The 26,555-nt window shown below is 37.2% G+C and overlaps 1 protein-coding gene across 1 annotated transcript in view; it reads right to left on the reverse strand.

The window, feature by feature from the left end:
- Positions 1-18,392, reverse strand: part of stt3b (STT3 oligosaccharyltransferase complex catalytic subunit B) — a 47,614-nt gene extending 29,222 nt beyond the window's left edge. The window contains exon 1 of the mRNA XM_079625279.1: positions 17,839-18,392. Coding sequence (XP_079481405.1) covers positions 17,839-18,095 — 257 coding nt within the window. The 5' untranslated portion in view covers positions 18,096-18,392. The remainder of the gene's footprint in view (positions 1-17,838) is intronic.
- Between the last annotated feature and the right edge of the window lie 8,163 nt (positions 18,393-26,555).

The raw sequence follows: 26,555 nt of genomic DNA on the forward strand, positions 1-26,555 counted from the left end.
GGTCGCCGAAAATTTCGGCCGAAAATGGCATTATCGGTTTCGGACCGAAATAAAAAAGCCAGCCGAAAATGTCAACCGAAAATGAATGTCAACCGCGCCCCTCCCATCCGCGCGCAAGCGCTTTGGTTTCACTCACGGTCGAGCTGTTTGCACGCGTCTGCAAAGATTGAGCATGTCAGCGGTATGGAAGTATTTTAAAGTTTCAGATGAGGACAACCAGCGCCACCGCTCCCACCACGCGCATGAGCTGAGAGGGCACCAACAAATTGCTTAGTAATGCCACTGTCCCCGCCTCCAAAGTCAACTTGACAACTTGAAACGCGCGCGCGGATACTTTCAGAGCGCTGGCATTCTGCGCGCTCGCGGTGCAGAAACGCGCGGATGGCATTCTGCGCGCTCGCGGTGCAGAAACGCGCCCACGCGTGGATGGCATTCTGCGCGCGGATACTGTTTTTTGGCCTCGTATCCTGTGCGCGAGTTTTGAGACTTAAGAGACCGCGCGCGTGTGCCTCATGAAGCGCATGCAATATAAAATATATATAATATATAAAATATTTTAGGTTTTATTATGTAACTGTTAGTGGTAATACAAGTTTGATGATTATTCTATTGGTTTGTGATTTTTCATTTGAGATCCATTAAAAATTAAGCAATATAAATAAATATATATTAAAGTTTTTAAAAGAAGCCATTTTCGGTATCGGTTTCGGTTTTCGGCCAAGTGCATCCTACATTTTCGGTATCGGTTTCGGCCCAGAATTTCCATTTCGGTGCATCACTACCATTAATGGTTGTTTCTTCAACTATGGGCACTTTTGGCCCTGAACACTTTTAGTAAATTAACTCTTAAAAACACACTTTTCACATTCTTACTAGTTTGATCCAGTTTGTCCATTAAAAAGGTGCCAGAAAGTGAACAAATACATTGCAGAAGATGCAAACTAAACATCGTTTAATTATGTATTTTTGTTTAATGGAATTATGTGGTGGAAATGACAAAATGACTCACTTTTGGAATAAAATGACCAACACTTTTACATACTAGCATTTTATGCATCCTAAATAATTAATAATATTTTTGTAAAGTTTCAAAAGAAGCATCTTATGCTCACCAAGGCAATGCATAATGCTCTGAGCACCAATGCTCAGTGCATGTATTTGATAAAACACAGTAAAATGACATTACAATGTAAAATAACAGGTTTCTATTTTAATGTATTTAAAAATGTAATTCATTCCTGTGGATTTTCAGCAGTCTTACTTCTTCAGTGTCACATTTCTTATTATTATCAATGTTGAGAACAATAGTGCAGCTTAATACTTTTGTTCAAAAAAATGGGAGAAAAAAAATATGCAGGATTCTTTGATGAATAGAAAGTTCAAAAGAATAGCATTTATTTGAAATATTTTGTAACATTATAAATGTCTTTACTGTCAAACATTTATGCAGCATTGCTTTTAAAAGGTAGTGTACACAAGTCTCATTTCAATGGCACTGTTGTCTCCTTGGTAAACTAACCTCTTACAGAAATGCAGCAAACTGTGGGACATGCATTTAAAAACCTGATTTTTTTTTATAAATTTGTTTAGTGACTCAATTTTAAACATGCATTAATACATAAAAATCCATTATAATAATATGAAGTGGGACAAAGTCTGATGTGGAACAAGGATGAAACAAAGCCATTGAAACGAAGCAAAAATAAATTAAGGTTTGTAGAAAATCTTAAGACTAATGTAACCTTCATATAATTTTTTTTTTAGATATATATGATTACTTTGAGTAAAAATCAACCATTGTGACATAAAATTGGAAGAAACACCCTATTATTTTCGTGACTGCATTCCCTGCGCCAGGATACAGAATCACATGGGAAGTCACCTGGAAATGACCCAGGGCGACACTTGAGCCGTGTCGCTTTAAGGTGGGGTAATCTCAGCAGACAATGTGCAGGAGAATCAGATTTTGTGACTGTATTATCAGCTGGATACATTGAGATGTCTTTATGCAAGCAGTGAACTGGAATTCTTTCATCTGCAGTTTAACCTCAGTGACACACGTTCCGCTCAACGTTCCCGCCAACTCTTGAACTCCGCACTTCATAAAACTCAATTTCACACTGCGTGGACATACATGCAGAGCTTTGAAAAGGTCCCATTCAATGCCGTGCAGCAACCTAACATTTATTAACAGCCACTGCAGAGGCCACGGCATAAATTGCTGCTTAAAGCTAGTCTGGAAATGCTAGGCATAAAGGTTGTTTAAACTTTGGACTTTAGCTGTTCTGTCAACAAGAAACTTCAGAGTTGAGAAGAAGCGCTAAGGTACTTGGAGAAAGTACAAAAGATTTAAGCAATTAAAAGTATCAGGACTGGTTCATTAAAGCCTGCAGTAAAGGCAAGGTCGTATTAATAACTTGTTGCTGGGCAAATACAACTAAAGATAGAATAACCAGAGTTTAGAAATCAAGTGATGAATCAAATAATTGCCTGTACAGACTGAAAGAGCTCAACCTTGTAGCATAAAGGAACGTTCACGCTGATGGCGATATTGTGGGAGGTTGACAAGGCATTTTTACTTGACTGAATTATCCAAAGGCAGCAACAAATTGCGTAACCTTCACTGTCTCCAGCTTCAAACCTCCAACTATTATTTAAAACAATTGACTTCCGGCCACATCGTCTCTGCAAATCGCTCTCCATGTAAGTGGCCGTTAAGAACTGGTATAAGGAATTATGGGACCAAAAAAAGAAAGAGAACAACAGAGCAAGAGTATTAAATCTGAAATGTCTCACCGTGACATAATGAGACTGAGGGGACTCAAGTGTTGGTTTCGGATTACTCTTCCCCATCATCTTGTGCATCTCAGAGGCCAAAAGTCGGACATTTTAGACTGCTATATGCATTCTCTACGAACCTGCATGTGAAAATTGATTGTAATCATTTATACAGAGTCGTCAGGCTGGGAAGCTTGTCATTAAATTTGATGGCTGACATTACGCCTGTATCACCTTCATCAATTTAATCAGGGTGCAAGCAAGGAAAGTACAAGTAGTATGGAATCTAGGAGCCTGCTACTGATGAAAAAGAAAAGTTGCAAAGATGGAAGATGACAATCTTTGAGAAAAGATTGTTAAGCAATCCTAATAATAACTCATCCTTAATGTTCCACCATATAAACAAACACAAATGCAGGATAAAGCACAACTCAAATGTGTCACATCCAGGCCAACTTGTGTGACCAGAAGCTAATAATTTTAAACAATTTAATTTAAACAATCTACAAAGGATTTTAGTAAAATTCTGCAAATTGCATTGAAAGAACATTTACAGTTGTGATGTATTGGCAGTTCTGTGGATGGAGGCAGATCTGAATGCAAGCTTGTAATCGATTGAGAGAAAGAGGTGTGGTTTAAGCGGACTACATGATTAAATAGAGAAGTCTGTCATTTCAAAAGATTGAGATATCCTATATTTTATCAAAATGTTGAAGTCAATCAAAAAAAAAAGAATGATAAAGAAACATACATGGAGGAGTCCTGCATAAAAAGAATAATAATGCATACAAAATAGATAGAGGGATGAATGACACCAAAAGTAAATTATTAGTAGTGCCAGTTAGCATTAAAACTATTAACCTTAGAAAACCCAACCATGATCCAAACGGTGATTAGTGACATATCTAAAACCATTCAATTTAGAAATTCACAAATCAATGTTTCACAATATTTTTTGTTCTAAAGTACAAACAAATAATTTGTACAATTGAATACTGATTTAGTAACTCAATCTGGGTGAAGATTTTTTTCTACATTTAATTGTGTAGCATCTAGTGTTGTTGAATGCTAGCAACATGTTGGATCAGGTTAACACTTTAGGTTAACACTATTACACATGGCTCCTTATTAATCAAAGAGACGTTCAGACAAAACCAGAAACGATTGGATTTTTAAAATGCAGCTTTGCACATCCCTGTTTTCTAGTTGACAAAAATAGATGTACAGTAGCCTCAGAAATAAAAACGCAGTCTGTGGATGTTCCTTGGGTTTTTTATTCCTTCACTAACCTTTTTTCTCTTCAAAAAGCCAATTACTGTGATATAATAAGGCAGTCTTCCACCCTCCAAAGAATTTAAAAGTGTGTTTTATGCTTAATGTGCTCTGAAGGTGGCCATGGGGCCAATGTATCTGACCTCAATCAGTATATCCCAAACAAACACACACATCTCTAACTCATTAACATCAGATTCTGGTTCAATCGCACCACAAGCTTGTCATGGCCCGTACAAGCATTTACACAAGAAAACCACAGATGAGATACAAAACTCACAGCTCAAAACAGAAAAAGGACTGTACCATCAACAATAAAATGGTAACAAAAACATGTCAGCACCCAATGGAGAAAGTACACTACATTTGTACAGCACTTCAGCATTCTTCATATTACAGCCAGTGTAAAACAGTCATCAAAGTCCAGGTGTCATCTTACAATACAGGTGCTTCGTGAATTCATGGATCCTTCCGTTAAAAAAAGTGAAGAACGCAAGTTAGAGCCAGGTTTGGATTTTGATGGAGGAGTGATGGGGCTTCAGCTAAGTTTGCTCTTTTTACCTGCTCCATTAAAAATGGGTCTGTCTAAGCAAGATTGTTTCAGGCAGAGCAACTCAGCAAAAAGAGGTCTGATGGCTGAATAATATATGGAAAAGAGTTATGGTTTATAAAATGAGATGCGCTGTCTCAGTATGCATTAAATATGTCAGGGAGTGCTGGCGCTTTGCAGAATCCTCAACACTGTGAAAGATGAGGACTAACATTCAAAAATGTCCTTTAAAAAAATAGTTAAAAACTGACTGTAAATTATCTTCCACGTTTCAAAAGTGGGTCTTTTTTGCACTAATGTTACAATTCAAGCCAATACGATAAGCCAGTAATTGTTTTAATGTCAATGGTGATCAAAAGATCACTATTAAAAATATAAATATTTTGAAATTTGAACCACATGTAAAGTTGGATATTGCATTACTATTTTAGTGTCACTGCAAAGCTAACTCTAGCCACTTCAATTTAATTTAAGAGTGTGACATCTGTAAATAATTATTTATGAATTTAAATAAATTCTGACCTTTACAAAGCACAATACATCATATTTACTTGAGATGTAATCCATCAGATTGAATTCTTTGGACTTTCTTGTGATTTACAATGTTAGTGAAAATGAGACGTGGGTATATTGTACTTACTCAAATAAGTGCAGAGTAATTAATTAATTACATGTACTTACTATAGAGTTATGTATTAAATATGATTAATGAAAAATGTATTAAGGTTTCATTTGTTAACATTAGTTAAATACATTACGGTAGTTACCATGAACAAGTGTTGTCAAAAGTACCGACTCCGTTCAACGCGTCACATTTTCTAAATTTCAGTACCGACTTGATACCGAAGTCGGTACTTTTGACAACACTACCATAAACCAACATTGAAAAATACTTATGAAGCATTATTAATCTTAGTTAAATGTCAATTACAAAATTTACAAATACATTATTGAAATCAAAAGTTGTATCCGTTTATATTATTTAAATGGACATGAGCTAGCATATATAACAAATGTATTGCTCATTTGTAATGTTAGTTAAAGCATTAACGTTAACTTAATTGGACCTTTGTAAAGTGTTACAAAATTCATGCAAGTAAAAGCATGAGATGGTCTGAAGCTCAGAATACAACCAATGAGAATGTCAAAAGTGCATTCTTGCGCATCAATGGCTCCACTACTGACCCGAACTCTATAAAAGAAAAACAAAAAGGATGAAAAAGATTTCATAACTGAACTGGCTGGATCAAAAGATCAGTCAGCTGTATAAAATTTGGAGATTGTTCTTTTTAAAAGGGGAAATTGGGCTTCAGAAATTCATGAAAGGCCCGACTATATTTAAGAATCCAAATTCACGCATCAAGCACGTCTGGTCAAAGCAATCAGTCTGAATGATTTAAGCATTGATCAAGCCTCATACTACAAAACCTTTAATCTTTTGAATCGCTGATGGGAGGAGGAAAACCAAACAGCAAATGCCAAATTCACATCTCACTTCCTTTGTGTTCATTTCCTGGAGATTTAATCCAACATAAAAGAACTGATTGACCTTGAGGAACGATACGGAAGGTTTTCCGGATGAAGACAAGGAGTTCGTCCCGCCTGACACAAGCACATCAAAGCGACGCTCTTGGAATAACTTTGAGGGCCCGTAATTGGCAAGGGGGAAAGCTTGTGCTGTGAATGCAAAGCTGCTCAGCTAAGTGAGCACATCCTAATTAAAACCCATTCCGTTTCAGCACACAAAGACGCCTGCAACGTATTGTGTATCACACACAGAGCAAATATCTTTACCCAAGTGGGCCGAAAAACCATAGCAATTAATATTTCGCATATCACTGTGTGATGACATATTAGAAAACCTCTGTCTGCAATAATTAGGCAATCAGTGCTACTTTAAATCTTACATTTCATTAACTAGACACAGAGACTGATACGTTTTTCCTGAACTAGATTTTTCTGTAATACTCCTCTGAAGATGGCTAATGATCCCACATCTACGCTTCATTGTCACCGATAATTATATGGCGCAGAAAAATAAGGACCTTCTCATGTCAAAGAACAAAGAATTAAATTCAAAATGACTGGCAACCACAAAGTTTGCCAAGACCTTAATAATTAATAATAATTTGTTACATTTATATAGCGCTTTTTCTGAGACATCAAAGCGCTTTACAAGGGGGAATCTCCTCAACCCCCAACAATGTGCAGCATCCATCGACGGCAGCCATATTGCGCCAGAACGCTAACCACACACCAGCTTACTGGTGGAGAGGAGACAGTGATGAAGCCAATCAGTATATGGGGATGATTAGGAGGCCATGATGGACAGAGGCCACTGGGCATATTTTGGCCAGGATGCCAGGGTTACACCCCTACTCTTTTTCAAAGGACATCCTGAGATTGTTAATGACCACAGAGAGTCAGGACCTCGGTTTAACATCTCATCACTATACTGGGGCGTTAGGACCCACACAGACCACAGGGTGAGCGCCCCCTGCTGGCCTCACTAACACCTCTACCAGCAGCAACCTGGATTTCCCAGGAGTCTCCCATCCAGGTACTAACCAGGCTCAGTCTTCAGTGGGCAGTGGGCTTCAGTGGGCAACCGGTCTTGGGCTACAGGGTGATATGGCTGCTGGCATATGGCTGTACCTTGTTTACACCAGGTACATATAATATAATATACCTGTGTAAAGACTGCAATTTAAGTCAAACTGAACTCATTCAGATTTGTGAACTGATTCTTTGTAAAGAAAACACTATTTGAAAAGACAAGAACTATTAGCTGTACTAAGACCGTACAAGTAAACATTTTTAAATTTCAGTCTAGTTATGAAAAAGCAATCATACACCTTTAAAATATTTGAAATGTAAAAACAAAAGGTTGCCTTTTTCCCAAACCCCCCCAAAAAAAACATTATTGGAAGGAGACCTTAATATATAACTTGATTTCATAAAAATTTGTGCCATAAAAAACCTTTCACCCCTTGTTTGAGCATTATAAATCCATGAGTTTGTACAGCTATGAACTATCATAAGAAATGGGTAGGGTGGATCATTACATTGCAAGCGACCTCGTGGACCACATGCAGGTTTTCAATAAGCAGGGGAAGCTAAGGTGAAAGACTCCAACAGTATGAAGGAATAAACTAGTACTGCCCCCATTCTCATGTTTTCACAGTCAATAGGACCGTGTTAACTGCTCCACTTTGACCACAAGCAGAGATGACACTGCATGAATGAAGCTTGAGTGGGAGAAGGCTACAGACAACTAGCCCAGCTACAGAAGCAAAGAAGAAACTAAAACCTTACCCATTAATGTGTGGGCGATGTACCAGTTAAGGATAAAGCAAGGCTCAACAAAGATTGTTTCTGCTGGCCAAGTAGTTCAGATTTATACTTGCTCTGCCAAAATGTTCACTAGCTTCATCACAAAATGGATACTTTTTCTGCATAATTTTTGTTCTTCAGAATAAGATTTGTATCTTTTTGTATAAAATTCCTTACAAACATTTTAAAATAAAGTCATTAGGTTAAGCCATAATAGCTGAAAATTATAAAAAACATAAAATAAAATAAATACTCTTTGTTTGAATAAACAATATGCCAAACAGAACTTAAAAAAGATGAAATGATAAAAACATTATTTTGTATTATATGTATAATAATAATAATAATGTATACAAAAAAATATTGCTGCAAGTAGCAATTAAAGGGTTCAAATAAACCCAAAAATTGTATTTCGTCTGAGGCTGGCACGGAAGAAATTGTTGAATGAAGTCTATTTTTGTTGTTTTTTGTGCACAAAAAGTATAAGTCGAAAGAAAAAAAATAAGTAGACATTTGGAGACAATATTAAGCAAAATGGTTGAAAGACCAGAAATAGAACCGGTTCTAAATTTTCAAGAACTGCTGTTTCAATAAGACACACGCATTTCGATTCCGCTTATCGGTTCCTGTGTGCGCATTTTTATGTGTTTTAAACCATTCAAGTACATAAGTCTCACGTGCTATTTTCTGTGCTGCAAACACATCTAAAGCGCTCACAGAAAAATTGATTTTAATCCTACACTGTTACACATGCGTGCAAGCACAGAAAACAGCGCATGCATTGATTCGTTTCTGAACCTGAAAAGCTTAAAAAAACATTTCAATCATATTTGTTTTTGTTACTTTTTCATACTTGTCTTTAATAATGCATTTATATTAGTTAGGCTAGTTGTTTTTGCTATGGTATTTTTAAACCATAGGCAAACGTTTTTAACCCATTATTGATTTGTGTTCATGATAATCAGCTACAATGATTGTTTTGCAAGAAGACAATAAATATGAATGATATCCAAGTAATTTTTTTACCTAATTGGCAATTTGGAATTTAAATTAGGAATTTGATGAGGATCGTTAAAAAACAAACGAGAAACAACCCTATTCCTTACCACAATTTTTTTTATTGTGTCGTTTAATGATTTTAATGAAACCGGAAACGTTAGACAGAACCGGAAAATTTATTACGATTCCCAACCCTAACCACCACAATACCTGGTGCAATGTTAAACCACCCTAACTAACACGTGACTTCTCACTATTCTTTAAGAATATTTGGAAAAGGTTACACTAAGCATAGTAAAAAAGATGACCTGTGCCTGGCCTCCTTTTCTCCTTCTGGAGACTAATTAATCGGACGACTTATATTCAAGGCCAGGCAGAGGCAACAAGAGCCCTGTGGTCTCTGAAACATTATAATTCTCCTCATATCCTCCAATAAAAGTAGAATCTCATTCAGATATACAAGAGAGCAGCTCAACTCCACAGGCAGCTCAGAGATAAGTGGCACTCAAATGCTTCTTCAGATCAGAATGCCCGTCACAGACAATGCAGCCACGGTCAGGGAGATACAGGATGAAAGCTCAATTAACACAAGGGTGGATGGATAATGCCATATGGATAGAGAGAGTGAAGAGGGAGATAAGAGAAGGATTCAAAGAAACCAGGGGGAAGGTAAAACAGAAATATGAGCTTTGCGTTGGTGCCCTTATTTCTGTTGTGCAAACAGAACATAAGTGTTAGATGTGGGCAATATAATCAAACAAATTTCACAGTATTATTCCTTTTATTTAAGATTGGGGGGGGGGGGATATCTTTCAAAAAGAGGCAATATATTACCTCAATACTACAATGATATTCTCACTCACAATATATTTATAAATACAGCTATTTTGGCAGATAAGATTGTTTAAATTAAAGAAACTGTACATATATTGTTTTTTATTAAAATATTGAATATTTTTTAAATTATTGAATATTTTTTAAATCATATATAAGCAACCATAATAAGAAAGTGAATATTTTCTCCTTTAATATGATGCTATTACTGTAATATATTATGCTACTACTAATATATGCGAGTGCAAACAGTTATTGTGGTGCGACCTTTTTTTCCTAGAGATGCACCGGTCAACCGGCCATAAATCGGAAACGGCCTGTTTGTGCTCCAAACACAGGATCGGCAACAGGCCGATTTTTGGTTTAATGTTTGCTGATCTCTATTCTGGACTTGCACACAAACTGCAATCATTTCTCGAAATTTGATTTGTGTGAAAATAATACGAAGTCTATTAACTGGACGTTAACACAGGCCAGAGACGGGACACGCTGAAGACTGACGCTAAGAGGAGAGCGCAGATGCACAGCAGAGAAAAAAAAATACCAGGCACTGTTCGGTGTGCTTGAAACATAGGAAGAAAAAAAGAAATATAAATATTGAATTGGGGTGGGGGCTTATATGAATGCGTCTCTAAAGAGAATAGACAGAATAGTTTTGATGCCATTTTCTTTTCCTCTTACCTCCGTATGTAGTGGTACCCAAAGAAACACTTATTTTCCATAAGCGCCACCTTCTGTCAGAGAGTGATATTGCATTTTCATTCAGAATCTTTTTTTTTGTGCAGGTGTGTCTTATGTAACAATTTCAAAGCTAAAGTCAGACCATTCTGTATTTGCTTAAAGTCTTGAATTAAAATAAAAAACTGCATGTAGCATCTTTGCTTAGATCATCATTAAAATGCAGTGTTTGCCTCCAATTTCAAATGGCTACAGATGTTATTTTAAGGCAAGTTTGGCTTGTTATTGAGCAAATAAACAACAAATAAATAAATGTCAAGTCCTGAATATATAATAACCTATGCCTGTGATGCCATAAGTACATTTGTCATCTTGCTAACTTGTCCAGGTCCTCCTCTGTAATTTTTCACAACAGCCTGATTCTTTGTTGCATGCAAATAACATAAATAGTTCCCGCCCACTGATAGCAGCAAAAGTATGCCTACCACAATATACAGCACACAAATATCGACATTTCAACTTTCAATCCAGCCCTAATAGTAGTCTGTGTTATTTGCCTTAGAGGTTGAAACAAGAAGTGCACAGGCTAAAGCAAGAGAGAAAAACGATAGACAGAAAATACACTAGAGGAATTAAGAGTAGAAAAGCAGAACAGGAAACGCAACACTCCAGCATCCAAAAATGAGAAAGGACAGAGCAGGCTCGGGGCAGTGTGCTGGATCTAAATGAGACACCCAGAGAACCAAGTGTGTGTGTGTGTGTTGCACTGAAATTATCTGGACATGAAACAATTACTCATTTGAGCTCTCAAATCAATGAAGCCCCTGGCTGGAAACACAGGGAAAAGCCGTTTGAAAGCAAGGTGCTCTCAGAGTTATTACAATTGCCAACCATTTATGGAGCTCAGTCAGTCCAAACCTTTTTAATTGGTGTTATTTACAGGAACAGGATGAATATACTTTCCTTCAGTGTTAGAAACCAGCATTCAGACCAAACCAAACACCTGGTGCAACTGCAGGTAAAACCAAGTTTCAAAAGCCTGCAAATCTCAAATGTAAAGTTCTAGATGCATGACTCCAAAGATTAATGATTCATATATATATACATATATATGCTTGCTGAATCACTGGTGAGTGTCAGCAGGCTCAAATCCAAGAAAGACTAGGCCCAATCTGTGCCCAGGAAACCAATAACCCAGAGGGACCTCCATCCCAACCTCTACAAAGGGACTTGAGCACTCACTTGCAGTTAAAAGCTTCTCAACATTCATATGACTAACGGAGCTGGGAAATCAATCTGAGCCAATGCACGCCTGCCAGCAAGAAAAGAAAAACTCCTCCTGCATGTCAAAGTAGATTACTGAATGAGAGCACACAATAGCCTGAGAGGTGTCAATGCCACACTTGAGAGGACAGTCGCATGTGTGCAAGCAAACAAAAGGTAACCGCTATAAATCCCAACAATCCAATGTCTTATTCACAGCTAAATAAATGCCATGAACAAACAGATATATAAAAAAAAAAAAATGCAATCAGTGGGTTGCATTAGACCACTTGAATGCTTCACAATTGCACAAAAGGCAGAAAAGATTAGACAAGGATTGGCAGAAGACAAAATCCAATTGACAAGCAAAAAAAAAAAAAATGTCATACATAGCATAGACTAATGTTATGCACACCTATTCCCATATTTCTACATTTATAACAATCACATAAAATGTAAAAGGTTTTTCCAAACAACCAAGGACAGGAGAAATGATTTTGACATAAAAAAAAAAAAAAAAAAAAAAAAAAAAAACACACCTTCAGCATTAACAGATGCCAGCAGATTTGCCCAAGTGATTTGCCCATTTCAGATTCAGAATATGCAGTGTTTTATGAACGCTCTGAATGTTAATGGGCTAATGACAGGCACGGTTGGCTGACCCATCATATGTGAATGGTTTAGAAAACTATACCAATAAAATACAGAAAGGTCATTAGCAAACAGCAATGACCTGGTAGCTAATTAAATCTACCCATGCAAGTGGTGCTTATATAGTCATATAGTCACTTACTTCATTAGTCAATGCAACCCTGAGCCAATGAGAACATGTGCTTTAAGGAGTGTTCACACATATAGTTCACATTAAATGGCCAATTCTCTGTGCTGTTGTTTGCTAGTAGGCGTTCCTACAGGACTGCAGTATTAAACAGTATCAGGCCGACTGTAAAACCTACTTCTTACACAAAGATGCTGTCTGGCCAACATTTAAAGCAACCAACCACAGTTTGTTAGTTAACGTGCAGATCGGGGGACTGCCTAATAGACCACAATAAGAACTAGAAAAATAACTTGAATAATAGACCACAAATAGGACATTCAGTTCTGCGGGATGTGGTTAATGTGCTACTAGTTTTTTTCAATTGCTAAAATACTAAACCCCATTCTCTGAAGCAAATGCTGAGTGGCCTAGACATATTTGTCAGATAAATCACAATCCTTAAATAAGTTTAGGTAGTTAGACACCATTTGCAATTCTTCTCATGCACTTTTTTTATAGCAAAAACACACTCACTGAAACACATTTCACACTGTGATGCAGCGTGTTGGAAAACGGTAAACAAGCGGCAAAAGTTGTCAACACATTTGGCACCGTTTAATGACTCAATTGTTCACACTTGTTTCTAATGATGCGATCAAACCAACTGTACAAAATATGTCAGTTCAGAGAGCACAGGTGTTTGTGCACTGAATGTTGATACGAACAATGAATGGAAACGATCTGAGAGGGAGAGGAGGAAGAGTACGTGGAAGAGGTGGTGGACGAGGAGAGAAGATGAGGGCAAAAAAAAAAGATCAAAGTATTGAGTGTGTTGTCAAGGCTGGATCTGGCACAACAGAAGATTTTTTTCCTATGCATGGCAAGGGACATCATTGCCTGTTATCAGGGGTGTAAAGTCCAGGTTCAGAAAGTAAAAGTCCTCCTCAGTATTTTGATCCAATCACCTGGATTTGCTAATTAGCACAGTTGTTCAGCCAGGAGATAGAACTAATTAGTGAAATCAGCTGGCGGAGTCCATGGGTGGAATAAACATATGGCAGGACTTTTACTTTCTGACCCCTGGACTTTACACCTCTGCCTGTGATGGACAAAATTCCTCAGACCAGACCCGGCACGAAGACCAGATGCTGAGGTAAAATGAATTGTCATTGACCTCGAAATTTCAGTTGTGCCATTATTTTTTTTAGTGTACTGTAACATTTTGGGCTTTTGCAGTTGGACAACTGCTGAATATACAGAAATTCAAGTCAGTGGTTTTGTGAATGTAGTGTGAAGATATGGTTTTGTTTAAAAGTTGTGAGAAAATGGGTGATGGTTTCAAGAAACTGAAAGTGCCTCATATTTTTCATCTAAAGACATTAATTTTGCAAACTCTGGCAAAAATAGCGATGTCAAGCTCAAAAGCCACTTATTGCATCAACCAGGTACCTTGAAAACACAAGTCACTATCTTTCAAGGCAGGCAGAAAATAAAACCCAACCTATGTGCACAACCTCCCGGGTATTGCATCAATTTAGCCAATCAGATTAGAAGTTGCTAGATCAAGAAAGTACAGCGATGGTCAGGATATGGATATATAGGCCACAAAGTTTAAAAAGTTCATGACAAGACTCTTACTAGGGCTGCACGATATGAGGAAAAGCTGCGATGTGCGATAACATTGTTTAATATTGCGATGACGATATGACTTGCGATAAATGTGATTGTACTATACTGTTCCCATGTCTTAGTGCTTTAATAGGTTCTTTGCGTGATATGTCAAACGTTTATTACCTGCCTGGTTCAGAATACACGATTTTAGCACGATTTTGGCATGATCCGTTTGACGTATGAGTGTCGTGGAGATTCGTAATAACGACAACGGGCATCAGGACGCAAGATTCGATCGTTTCATCTCGTATAGTGTGTCATAGTGGGCGACAACCTACGTCGCGTCTGCGATGCTTCACGACAGAAAGACTATAGCATGTTTAATTCTTTAACGGTCCTCCACGACGGGTTGAATATGTGAGCGAGGCGAGACGTGAGTGAGTGCAACAGTGAGTGTGTGTGTGCGCCAGTAAGCGTGTGTGTGTGTGAGTGAGCGAGTGAGTGAGTGAGCGAGGGACAGTGTGTGTGTGTTTATGTGTCTGTGCGTGCGAGTGAATGTTTGCGAGTGAATGTGTGTGTGTGACGGCACGCGATGACTGGTCGGAAAGCAACGTGTAGTCTGACATGTTTCTTGTCCACGACAAGATTTTAGGAGTCAAAAACGTGTAGAGCTAATCTGAACCAGGCATTATTTATCGTGTCAGGCTGTCTGTTGCGATGTGTTCATCGCGGGAGTTCATATCGCGATGACGATGAAAATTCGATGTATCGTTCAGCCCTAACTCTTACCGCCTAAAGCGCCCATAGAAACCACCAAAATTATACCAGCATTGTTTTTTTCATCACACAAAATTAATTGCAGTCAAGTTTGTGTGTTCCATCAAATTAAATACACTATAATTTGACATTACACACTGCATGAGTATTAATGCACCGAAATAGTAAGTTTTGGTAATTTAGGTAAATTAACTCTTTATGAACTTATGTTCAGGGTGTTGTTTTCACAGGTTAAACTATTACATTAAACTTATAATATATATATATAATATATATACACTCGCAATATTTATTTCAGCTGAACAAATTTGACATTTCTACTCCAGCATCATTTTTGGTCACGGTGAATGTGTCCACACTGCTGACATGTTTACCGGCTGTAGCTAATCCACGTTGTGTGCACAAAATAGACACTGACAGTCAAAACCCATCACCACAGAAGTGCTCATTAAATGTCATTGTTACGGTCAATGATTTCAGCCCGAAATCAAATGTATTTTTATGCCGTTTCGGTCCAATATTTTCAGTTGCATCACTAGTAATGACCAAGCTTTTCAGCACCTAAGAGGAAACCAGGACCGGCAGACAATAACAACAAAATAGCATGTTCACCTGCTTTGCATGAGGATGTTCTACCGTTGAATATCATTAATTTCAGCCTAGGAGGCATGTTAAGAATTAGTTTAAGCACATAGATAACACCGTTTTATCTTCCGTTCAGACTAATGAATGCAGAGCAGCATGACCCTCAACATTAGCAGTTATGACTGCAAATCTGAAAATTGGGACCATACCGTCAAAGGATGTTCCCGCTGTTATTCTCAGAGAAGTGTAGCATAACTGCTGAAATGCAATTTAACATGCATGATTATACCATTGATTTGTTTAAAGAATCTGCCATGGTGGGAAGTGTGACTTAAAGTTTCCAATTATGATAAAATCAAAAGTTGACCTAAATTAATCCAGCCTCATTTACCACTTTATATAACAGTTTGATAAACAGGTAGCCTATCTCTTTACTGCTCATAACCGAGGACATAAGGAAATTATTGACAGTATATGTCTATATGTTGAAGAACAGGAAGTAAATGCTTTTGAATCTCAATTGGATGTAATTACTGCACAAGGGGTTTAATTCAAACCTATGATTCATGAATGGATTAAACATTGAAATCCTAAAAATACACCATTATCTCTAAAGCAGAAGTTAAGAGCTTGCCTTTGACAGCTCTGCAGATCAAAAGAATTACACTTATCTGAAAATCTGACATTGTTATGAAACAGATTTTTATGAATGGACCACATTAATAGTTTTAGGAGGTGATAATACTGTACGCCAAGCCATTTTAACACTTATTTCTTTAAAATACGTTTTGGTAACAAAAAAATATATGTTCAGTTTAATACAGCAGATGTAAACTAGCTATTCGCTAATTCTGGTGCAATTACTTTTAATTGTGCATTGTCCCTGTAAAAATAAACAATGAAATGAAATTACCAGCGGTCCATGTTATATAATATAGTGAAAAGTAATCCGCTTCCCCTCACTCACATATTGTTGGTGCTACAGGGCTTGAATTTCGGCGTGGGTTTGCACATAATTTTATTAATTCCAGCAGATTTTGTGCTAACACAAAGTTCACAAAGAACATAAAGCTACCTATCAGTACTAAATTTAGTTTTTTTTCACTGCTTATTGCGCTTAAACAGTAAAATGCACACAAAATAATGTCAAAATGCCGGTCTTGGCAAGTATTCACATAAACAGTCAGTTATGTTTTAAGTGAACGTAACAATTGAGGTTAAGAATTTTTTTTGACATGTAACAGTATAATGGTTCCGTGCGACAGGTCTTAAAGTGACAGCAGCCTAATAAACCTGCTGCCAAATTATGAGATAGCAAAAATATAAGATATTTTTTATATTAGCCTGAGTGCTGAGTGGCTAGTAACTTTGGAAAACCAATGTGGCTGGTGGTGAGCAAAAAAGTTAATGTCACGCCCTAGTCCCTGTATAATTATTTGTTACTAGTGATTAACAATAACCAATAGTAAAAACAGTCATCCATATTAAGTAAATGTGATCTAATAGTGAGTAATATCTTGAATTTCACAATATATTACTCATGTTTCTAATCATTTTCCAAACAGTGAAAAAAGGAACTATTCTACTGTTACTGGTTAGTACACACTTGTGATTTGGACACTTTAGTGATGTGTGGTTCAGATATTCACTTCTGACTAGTAGTAACGTACACATTCCAGTTTTACCACTTCCACTAATCATCAGGAACTTATTTTGAATAAGTTAGATAGCTTATTCTAAGAACTTTACACTTTCCAGTTTTCCTAGTAGCCTACTACTTGACTAGACACTGTATAAACTAGTAATTGTGTACTCCAATTGTAATTAGTCACTATCTCACTGACTAGACAAGGATTGGTTATAGTTTGTAATGAATGTGCAATAGCAATTAACTAAGTGTAGATAGACTAACACAACTAACTTAATTATGTTAGTTCGCTTTTAGACACTATTAAATTGCCTACTAGTAATTAACAAAAAATAAATTACTAGTATGGTAAGGAATAAAAACGACGACTTTTGACAATATTTATTAATTTTCTGATTTGGATTTATTTACGACACCTTGGTGTAATATTCATTATATCTCAACAACAGACAGCAATCAAAAGTCGTGCTAAATTAGAATAGTAGGTCGCTAAAGCAAAAACAATCAATTTCGTTTATCGTGAATTATAATAAGATGGAGGGCAACTGCCATGCGGTTACGTGTCAAAATTGTCAAGCATGGACGTACCGCACAGAGACAAAACGCTTCCTGAGACAATTATGAATGAAGGATCGCAGCAGCTCTGTGCATCACGCACGCACATTTCATTCACGGCGAGATTAATCGTGCATTACATCCCCAAACGTCAGATTATAAATGCGCCACAACCCGCCCGCCTTTTATACTCACCAAGGGTCAAACTCGTGAATGATGCTCTCGAAGCGAATAACTGCGAAAAGTCGAGAGCTGAACCCTGCCAACCAGGCCAGAAAGAGAATGGTGAACGACAGCAAAGACTGCCATCCCGCCGGCTGCGTCAGTCCCCCGGACAGGCCTCCGCCGCTGCATCCAGCCGGGGAGTTGGGCCGTCCGTTGCCCGAGACCGAACCTCCGGAGTTGGAGCTCGCTTTGTGCTTACAGTCGGAGGCGGTGTGGTGCTCCGCCATGTTCTGGAGGATTTGGTTAGGAAGGCACTTCCCACCGCCACGCACCCCTCTTTCCACCAACCCGCTCCCTCCTCGGCGCCAATATTTCTGCGCAACCAGGCCTTTGCTCCAACAGCAGGAATTCGGCGTTGTGTATTAATAATTTGGATTTATTTGCTGCAGATTCCGCGTCTGAGTGGCATGCTAACCGGCACACGAGATCCACTGGTAGGAGGGCGGGGGAGGGGGGTGAACAGGGCGGTTCTGTTCCATACACAGCAGGAAGAATCTCTCAGCCTCTCATAGCGAGACAGGTAGAACAAGGCGGGTCACACGCGCGACCCTTTCAGCCAATCCGCTGCAAGCAAACCACTGACAGGAGCCAATGAGATCACGCACTGCCTGGAACGTTGACAAACACAAACGGAAAAACATTGACAGGAGGTTAGCCAATCCTGTCCCTGGTTTTCAATAACGAACACTCGTTTGAGCCAATCAGCACGACGAACCGTCGTGGCGCTGTGCCGCGATACACCAATGAAATAAATGAATTTTGTATTGTTAGAAATCTGCCTTCATTCAGGCCACTACGCAAACGATATTTTTATGCGGATGTCATTGTCTCACTCAAAAATGAACGTCTCGTCATCATTTAGCCTACTCACCCTCATGTCTTTCCATAGGAGCTTTTGGTTATAATGTTGTCGGCAACTTCATTCTATGTATAAAGATGAAATGAGATTATATGGCTATTGATTACTTTATTTTACGGAAGAAAGTTATAGACAGAATTTTCATTTTAAGGTCAACTTTCCCTTCTGAGTATAAAATGTTTGGCAAACGCGCTACATTAACCGCGTATGCTATATATTACATCATGCTTAACTTTGCATGTGTCATTTGTTATGCCAGCTACTGGTGCTTGCTTTTGAACACATTGCACAATAATAAACTGAGAAGCTGCAGCAGTAAAAGGTTTAATAAGAAGACCAGCTAAACCGGAACAACCTGATAACACAGCAGCAAAAAAAAAAGTATTGACTTGTATTTTATAGTTTCTCTCCAGTATTCATCCTAAAATAAGATAAATGATTTAAGAAACAAAATTGTGGTAGCCTTCAAGCTGTAGCTGTCCTGAAAACAATTATCAGACTGTCTCTGCCATTTTTATTAGATCTGAATGACTTTACAACTGACACGTGTTATCAGCTACAATCTAAAAGTCACTGAAAACAAATAATTAAAAAAGAATAGCTAAATAAATCAATACAATGGTTAGATAATCCCATTCTTAAGCACCTTTAATACTAAGCACTATTCTTTTAAACCAGCTTTTTTTTATAACCTATGGTGTGGACAGAACACTTAATTCATGTAAATATTTATGCAAATGCTTACCTCATGCTTTAAAGAAAAATCCCGTGGCCATTCAAAATATAATTAATTTAATATAGGATCTAGGACTTACCGGTACCATATGATGGTGATCTGAAATTCACAAAGTGAATTATTTGACTTGATCAGGTTCTCTCGAATTCTCTTGTAGGCCTATCCCCCTAAAACATCATCCCAGTTTTAGGCTCAACCACTGAACCCACTCCACAATGTCATTCCAGGTTAGGTTTGCTAAAAAACACAATTTTTCAAAAACATCATACAGCCTTTGGCTTTTCAAAGTTTTTGTGCAGACCAGCATGCAGAAAGTGCTCTGGATCTGCTCATGAGACATCACAGGCACAGTAGAAAATATCAGTTTCATAACATCTCATACACTAGCAAGATGTTATGACTTTTAATGGTAAAAAGATTTATTAACACAACTGTTTCTGAGCTATATTTTTCACTTAACTTTTCTTTATTTCAAGGGTAATTCAGCATTAAACTTGAAGGTCATGCTTAAAAATAAGGTTTTTTATAACAACCTTCATCATCGGTCAGTGGATTGCTCTGGCCTTAATACATGTTCAAGTTATCCATTAATGTGACATTGCAGGTGTGGTGTTTAACAGTGACAGTGTAACATTTGGTTTAAACATGCCTCTCTCCACAGTGCAAGGAATCCATCTGCAGACATATAAGCATGTGTCAATATTGCTGCATTGAAAAATCAATAGATGCATTTAAGCCAATTGATTTTTTTTTTTTTTTTAAGTTCTGCTTACCATCTGGAAAAAAAGGATGCTTCTTTTCCTTGCACATGTGGCTTTGGTTATTGTAATGGAAAATGAGTTGTGTCCTGTAGTATTTGAATATAACAGGCCTCTTTATGTCTCCTTTTCTTCAGGAAAATTACCAGGGAAAATTAATTCGGAGAGTTGCTTAGCATTTTGAAACAAATCACATTTTCCAACAGTATTTTTTTTAAAGGTGTCAAATGTTTGACAAGTAAGTCTTGTTCTGGTTTTGAACAGCTTTAATGTACCTCTGCTGACACCCACAGTTTCCATGATGCCAGTGCACCCCAAACACATGGCTAAAAAGTCTAGAATGCAATAAATCTTTGATTTAACATCAGTCCACCACAAATATATGATAATTGCTGTAAATATAGATCCATAATGCAAAATATGGAGTCATTACTCTTGACATTAGGTTGCAATTTTATAGATTGGCTTATTTAAGATTATATATTTTAAATTCAAGTGACTTTTTGGAAATATTGTAATTTATACTCTTTGTTAATTGTAATGCTATTTAGATTAAAAATATATATTGGGTCACACTTTAGTTTAGGGTCCAATTCTCACTACAACTACAACTTTAGCCTCAATAAACTAATATTTACTACTTAATAATAGTTAGTGAGGCAATTACATAGGTATTGGATAAGATTAAGGGATATAGAATATAAAGCATTAATATGTGCTTTATATATGTAATAAACAGCTAATATCCTAATATGCATGTTAATAAGCAATAGTGAGAATTTGACCCTAAACTAAAGTGTTACCAAATATTGATAATTAAGACATTTTTCATAACATCTTAAAGGCTACCACTAAACAAAAAACTGCATCTCAAATACATTTACCGGTATCTTGGTTTTAGGATGTGTACATCTTTTTACTGTAAAGAACATACTGTATAAATGCTGATTAAGAAAATAATATTTTTGCAATTGTTCTTGTTTAGTTGGTCTTCCTGGTGCCATTATTTGATTTTTTTAATGGTAGTGGTGTTCCTATAGAGAATGGCATGCAATCCAGAAGGTCCCTTCTTATTTAAATGCCAAAGCAATTACCCACTGCATTCTGACATTAACATCCGGTTCTAACAATCGGTTCTTTCTCTTTTGTTTTCCTCTGTGGTTTCTTTGTCTCAGTAGGAGAGTGAGTCCCGAAAGTTTAGGCACACAAAAAAAAACACAGGTTAGAATAGATCAGACCACGCGGCGACTTACCTGGTGACTCATATCAGCGGTGCCGAATGAAGGCAGATAATGAGGCTTAGAGTGTATCTGTTCGACAGAAGAAAAAGCAGCTGTGAAAGACTGCTATTGTCATGTGTGTTCATTTATTGGGCTGTTCCATTTATTGTGAATGATACACCTAAGATCACAGTGCTCCGGGCTTTTATGTCTCTGAAGACAGCTGCAGATATCACAGAAGAAACAACTGATGGACGCATGTTGGATTAAGGGCTGACTTTGATTAATATTTTTTGGGGTGGTTCATCCATTTGTTAGTTCTTTAGTGGTTCGTTTAGGAACTATTCAAATTCAGAGCACCTTTTGTGCTACAGTCATAAATAACATCTCAAAGATGTTTCTAAGAGATCATACAGTTGTCAATAACACTAAAACTTACATTGATGAAGGGAACTGAGACATTTTTAGGTTTTGTTGCAGGCTCTTTTTAAAGTGCCCATATCATGCTTTTTTCCAGATATTACCTTTCATTTAGTGTGTGGTATATTGTTTGTGAATGTGAACGGTCTGCAAAGTTAAAAAAAATTATGTGTACAGCAAATGGAGTTATTGTCTATAAGAAAGAACTGATTCTGAACTGCCTGAAACTGACTTATTTCCTGCACAAATCGTGTTTGTTGTAACAAATTCACATAATGCCAGCCTATGGTCTTCATTGGCTGCCCGCGAACAACGTCCACTTTGCAAACTGTAGTTGTAGCTGAGGCCTGAGAGTTTTCCATTTTCCTTGCACTTCCAAAGGATGAGAAAATTCAGGAGCTGAAATTCAGAAATGGTCATGGACGTTTAGTTTCCGACATGCGCTGTACGGTAGACCAATCACAACAGACTGGGCCGTCTGACCAATCAGAGCAAGGTAACCTTTTGGAAAGGAGGGGTTTAGAGAAATCTTTATCAAACTGTTTCTGACATTGTGAGAAAAGAGCTGATGCTGCGGTGTATATTATGAAAATATACATAATCAAATGTTTTTTTAACCTTTTTTGAACAAAATTTGGAACTTTTAAAATAGCATAATAATTCTGCGGTCCAAACAACATTGGATCCCATTTGACTTTAATTTTACTAAAAAAAACAACAACTAGCAACACCCTGGTAGCCACCCCCAGAACCATAGCATCATGATGTGATTTTTTTTTTATGGACACCATAAAATATATATATTATTGATATATATAAAATATATAAATAATTGTATTGATTATGGCTAATCAATAAAATATTATATTAGTATATTTCTGTACCTTTTTATGTTTTTTTATATACGTATATATGTAGTTATCAAACTAGTATATTAATATGATACTAAAATCTATAAACTTTATTGTTTGTTTATTTATGATTTAATATTTTTTTATCAAAGCCAACTGTGCATCACGCAAGCCTCCATTAGATGTTGAAGGCCGGACTGTTGTGTCGTAATGGTCCTGAACCAAATGACACTGCATACTCCATAATGGTAAATTGACTGCATTTATATAGCGCTTTCACAGACCCAATGGCCTCCAAAGTGCTTTACATGTTGCCTCACATTCACCCATTCATACACCGACGGCGGTGTCAGCCATGCAAGGCGCCATAATCTGTGTCACTACTCACAGGCATTGATCTTTCTCTGTATCTGCAGAGACGTCTCACAAAAATAACATACTAGCAGTGTGGAGAAGGTCTGTTTGTCTTCATTAGGTGGCCTTCTGCTGTAAAACTGCTTTCCTATTTCTCATCGTCTTCTCCAGTAATACTATAATGGACTCTGGGATGGAAGTGCTGGAAAAGACGTTAGACTGATCTGTAGAGACAGCGAGGCCCTCACAGCGACGGCCCAGAGCTCAGCACACTGCCTCTTAATAATTAGTAAATGATCACTTTGCTTTGGCTTTCTACCCAACTTAGAATCTACTATAGAATTAATTAATTAATAAGCTACATGATCAAATAGATATTTTTAAAATGTGTAGGAAGGCCTTCTACTCTCAGCAAATGCATTATTTCCAAGTGGAATTGCCATCCTTAAAGGATAATTCCGGTATTTAACACCTTGAGTCTATATTGTAGTTTGTTTTGGATGAACAAGAGTGGTGGACAACATTTTTTTGACAATGGTTCCTCTCTCGAGTTTTTGACTTTAATAGAATTGGCCATGGACCCATTTAACATTGGAGTCAATGGGCATGTCCGAAAATGTCATTAAAACAGCCAATAATGTTCGTTTACAAAACTGTTAAACTCACCGAGTGGTTAGTGGTGTTCATTGATGATTATAAACAATATATCGTCGCAATATATGATTCCAATCCGTTTATTTTGCTGGAACTATTTTTTCAGACACTTCACAACTGTGTAACTTCCGCTCAATATTTGAATCTGAAGCGTTAGCACACTCCCGACCACTTGATGGCGATAACTGATGTTTATGTCTCGCGGGACACTCACGGTCACAGTCGAGTTCAACTTCATATTGCACTGGTCAGTGGTCACGTCTTTCAATATTTTCAAGGTTTTGTTTGTTTATTTCGCTTACTCTCCCGGAGCACAGTTGCTCTGCGCGCTAGCCTTATGAGAAACGGAAGCGAGCAAAAAGACTACATCGACCAAATGTAAACAGCCCCCTTTCCGTTTCCGGTAGCGCATTTATATTAACGAGCACTCAGTCCTTCAACATAATTCAATGGGATTTTACAAAATGACGAATAAAACACGACAGAAACTGTATTTCGCAACACTTTTTGTTTCTGGAACATCAACTAACATCACTAATCATTCGGTGAGTTGCACAGTTTTAAAAACTAATGTTAAAGGTTGTTTTAATGACATTTTCGGACATGCCCATTGACTCAAATGTTAAATGGGTCCATGGCCAATTCTTTTATAGTCAAAAACTCGAGAGAGGAACCATTGTCAAAAAAAATGTTGTCCACCACTCTTGTTCATCCAAAACAAACTACAATATAGACTCAAGGTGTTAAATACCGGAATTATCCTTTAAAGCACATAGGACTGCAAAACCTATAAATGCAGCGGGAATACGTTATTGCAATGGTCAGAGGAGCTTGGCATTGTGGGAATGGGAAGATCAAGTTAAAGGTGGATCATTTTAGCCATTTAAAAAAATTATCAGGGTATGCAGACAAACAAAACTAATTTCTGTGCATACAAAGTTTTAAATTTTTCTTATCCCTCTCTCTTTTTTTTAGCACAGCTCTCTCTAGTGGTAGAAGACAGATAGAACATAATTGTTGTGCTCTTCATCCAGCTAAATAGGTCAAAGGAGGAACGTTCAGATTAAAGTAGTCATGACACATTGAAAAAACTTTAACCACATATATAAGAAAAACTATTATGTTGACACCATGTACAGTGATGGTCGCAGATAGTGATGTTGTTGAACTTATACAACATTATATACAGTAAGTATCATGGTATTAAACAATGACCAGCAGAGGGCAGTGTAGTTGACTACAGAGTCCGAGTAAGAACGGACTGCTGCCATGCACAGATTTTGCCCAACATCAATCACTGGACTAAAACAAAGTCGATCCTTAGATCTCTCACAACAAAAGGGTTTGATTTAGTGGTTTATTCTGGGAACGGAAGAGTTACTAGTTTAGTAAACAAGCAATGTCTGCGGAGCAGGCCACAGATGGCAGAAATAAAAAAAGTGGGATTGTTGCAAATGACAAGTTTAAAAGATCTGTGCTGAAATGCGGCAACTAGCCTATAGTTATTGTTTTGGTGGTTTATCTCACGTGTGTTTGATTATCCCTCCAACCTGGCTTCTATGTATATTTATGTAAATTGAGTTAAAATGACAAGTTATCCTGTTAAGATAACATTTATATAAATAAATAAATAAATAAATAAATAAATAAATAAAGTCTCATTTGTGTTTGTCTCTCCCTTTGACCCAGTTTGTTTGTATGTATATATATATATATATATATAGCCTAAATATTTAATGCAAATTATGATTTGAAATTATGAATGATCCTGTTAAGCACGTCAAGGTCAGATATAATTAAAAACAATTATGTAATAATAATATATTCTAAAAAAAGAAAAAAAATTAAACCTTGTATATAAATTATGAGTTAAAATTATGAACTATCCTGTCAAGCACATGTCAAGGTCAAATTTCACCTACCTAAATATATATATAATGAAGTGCATTTTTCAAGTTTTCCATTGTAATATTTTCGTGAGAGTTTAAGCACTTTATTTCAACATCATTTCAGGTGTTTCTAAGGTTTTCTATACATCTTACAGTAGAGACTGCGGAACCATTATTTAAATTAGTATTTATTGTGGTCATTTTTTGCAGATAAACTTACACCTAAATGGCACATAATAAGTAATTTTACATGTCAATGACTTTCTGCTGAAGTGGCCATTTTTAGCCAGGATATGCTGTAAAGCGGACCAGAGATTTTCATCTCACATAGGCCATTTGACAGTTTGCATCTTGGTTTAATTTTTACTTTTATGGCCCAAAGATCATCAAAAATATAATGGAGGAGCACTAGTGCTCCAATTGGCCAGCCTATATCATTATCCTAGCTCCTTTAACACGTGTTTGTTTGGAAGCAAGTATGATAGTGTGTTGTGTCTTTGAGCTGTGTGCACTGTTCCCCTTGCAGTGTCTATCTGTTGTTTGATCTCTGTACCCTCGGGTGGCGCCAGCGATCAAAGAGCATGATGAAACACAGCCTGGTGGTGGCTAGACGTGCAGGGAAAAAGGTGAATGTCTTCAAACAGATACTTATCAGTCAGCAGGCACATGGCCTACAGCCCACCACTCCAACTTAACTGCCGAAAGAACTGGAGAAGAAGACCCGCGGAGGCCTTCACGGACTTTAAAACAACATAATGTGCCAGCCTTGTTATGGTTATGTAGGCCTTATGTGGCACCCAAGCTAAACTTGAAGCTTTAGAAGTTCATAAAAGTAGTAGAGAGCAGGGGGAATCACTAAAAGAAAATGAATCAGACCAGCCTTGTGAATCAAGTTCGGTGGTGAAAATCAAGCTTTTAATGTTGTTTATGTCTATGTGGTGTTTTT

Source organism: Phoxinus phoxinus (assembly GCF_949152265.1).
Source record: "Phoxinus phoxinus genome assembly, chromosome: 10".
NCBI lineage: Eukaryota > Metazoa > Chordata > Actinopteri > Cypriniformes > Leuciscidae > Phoxinus > Phoxinus phoxinus.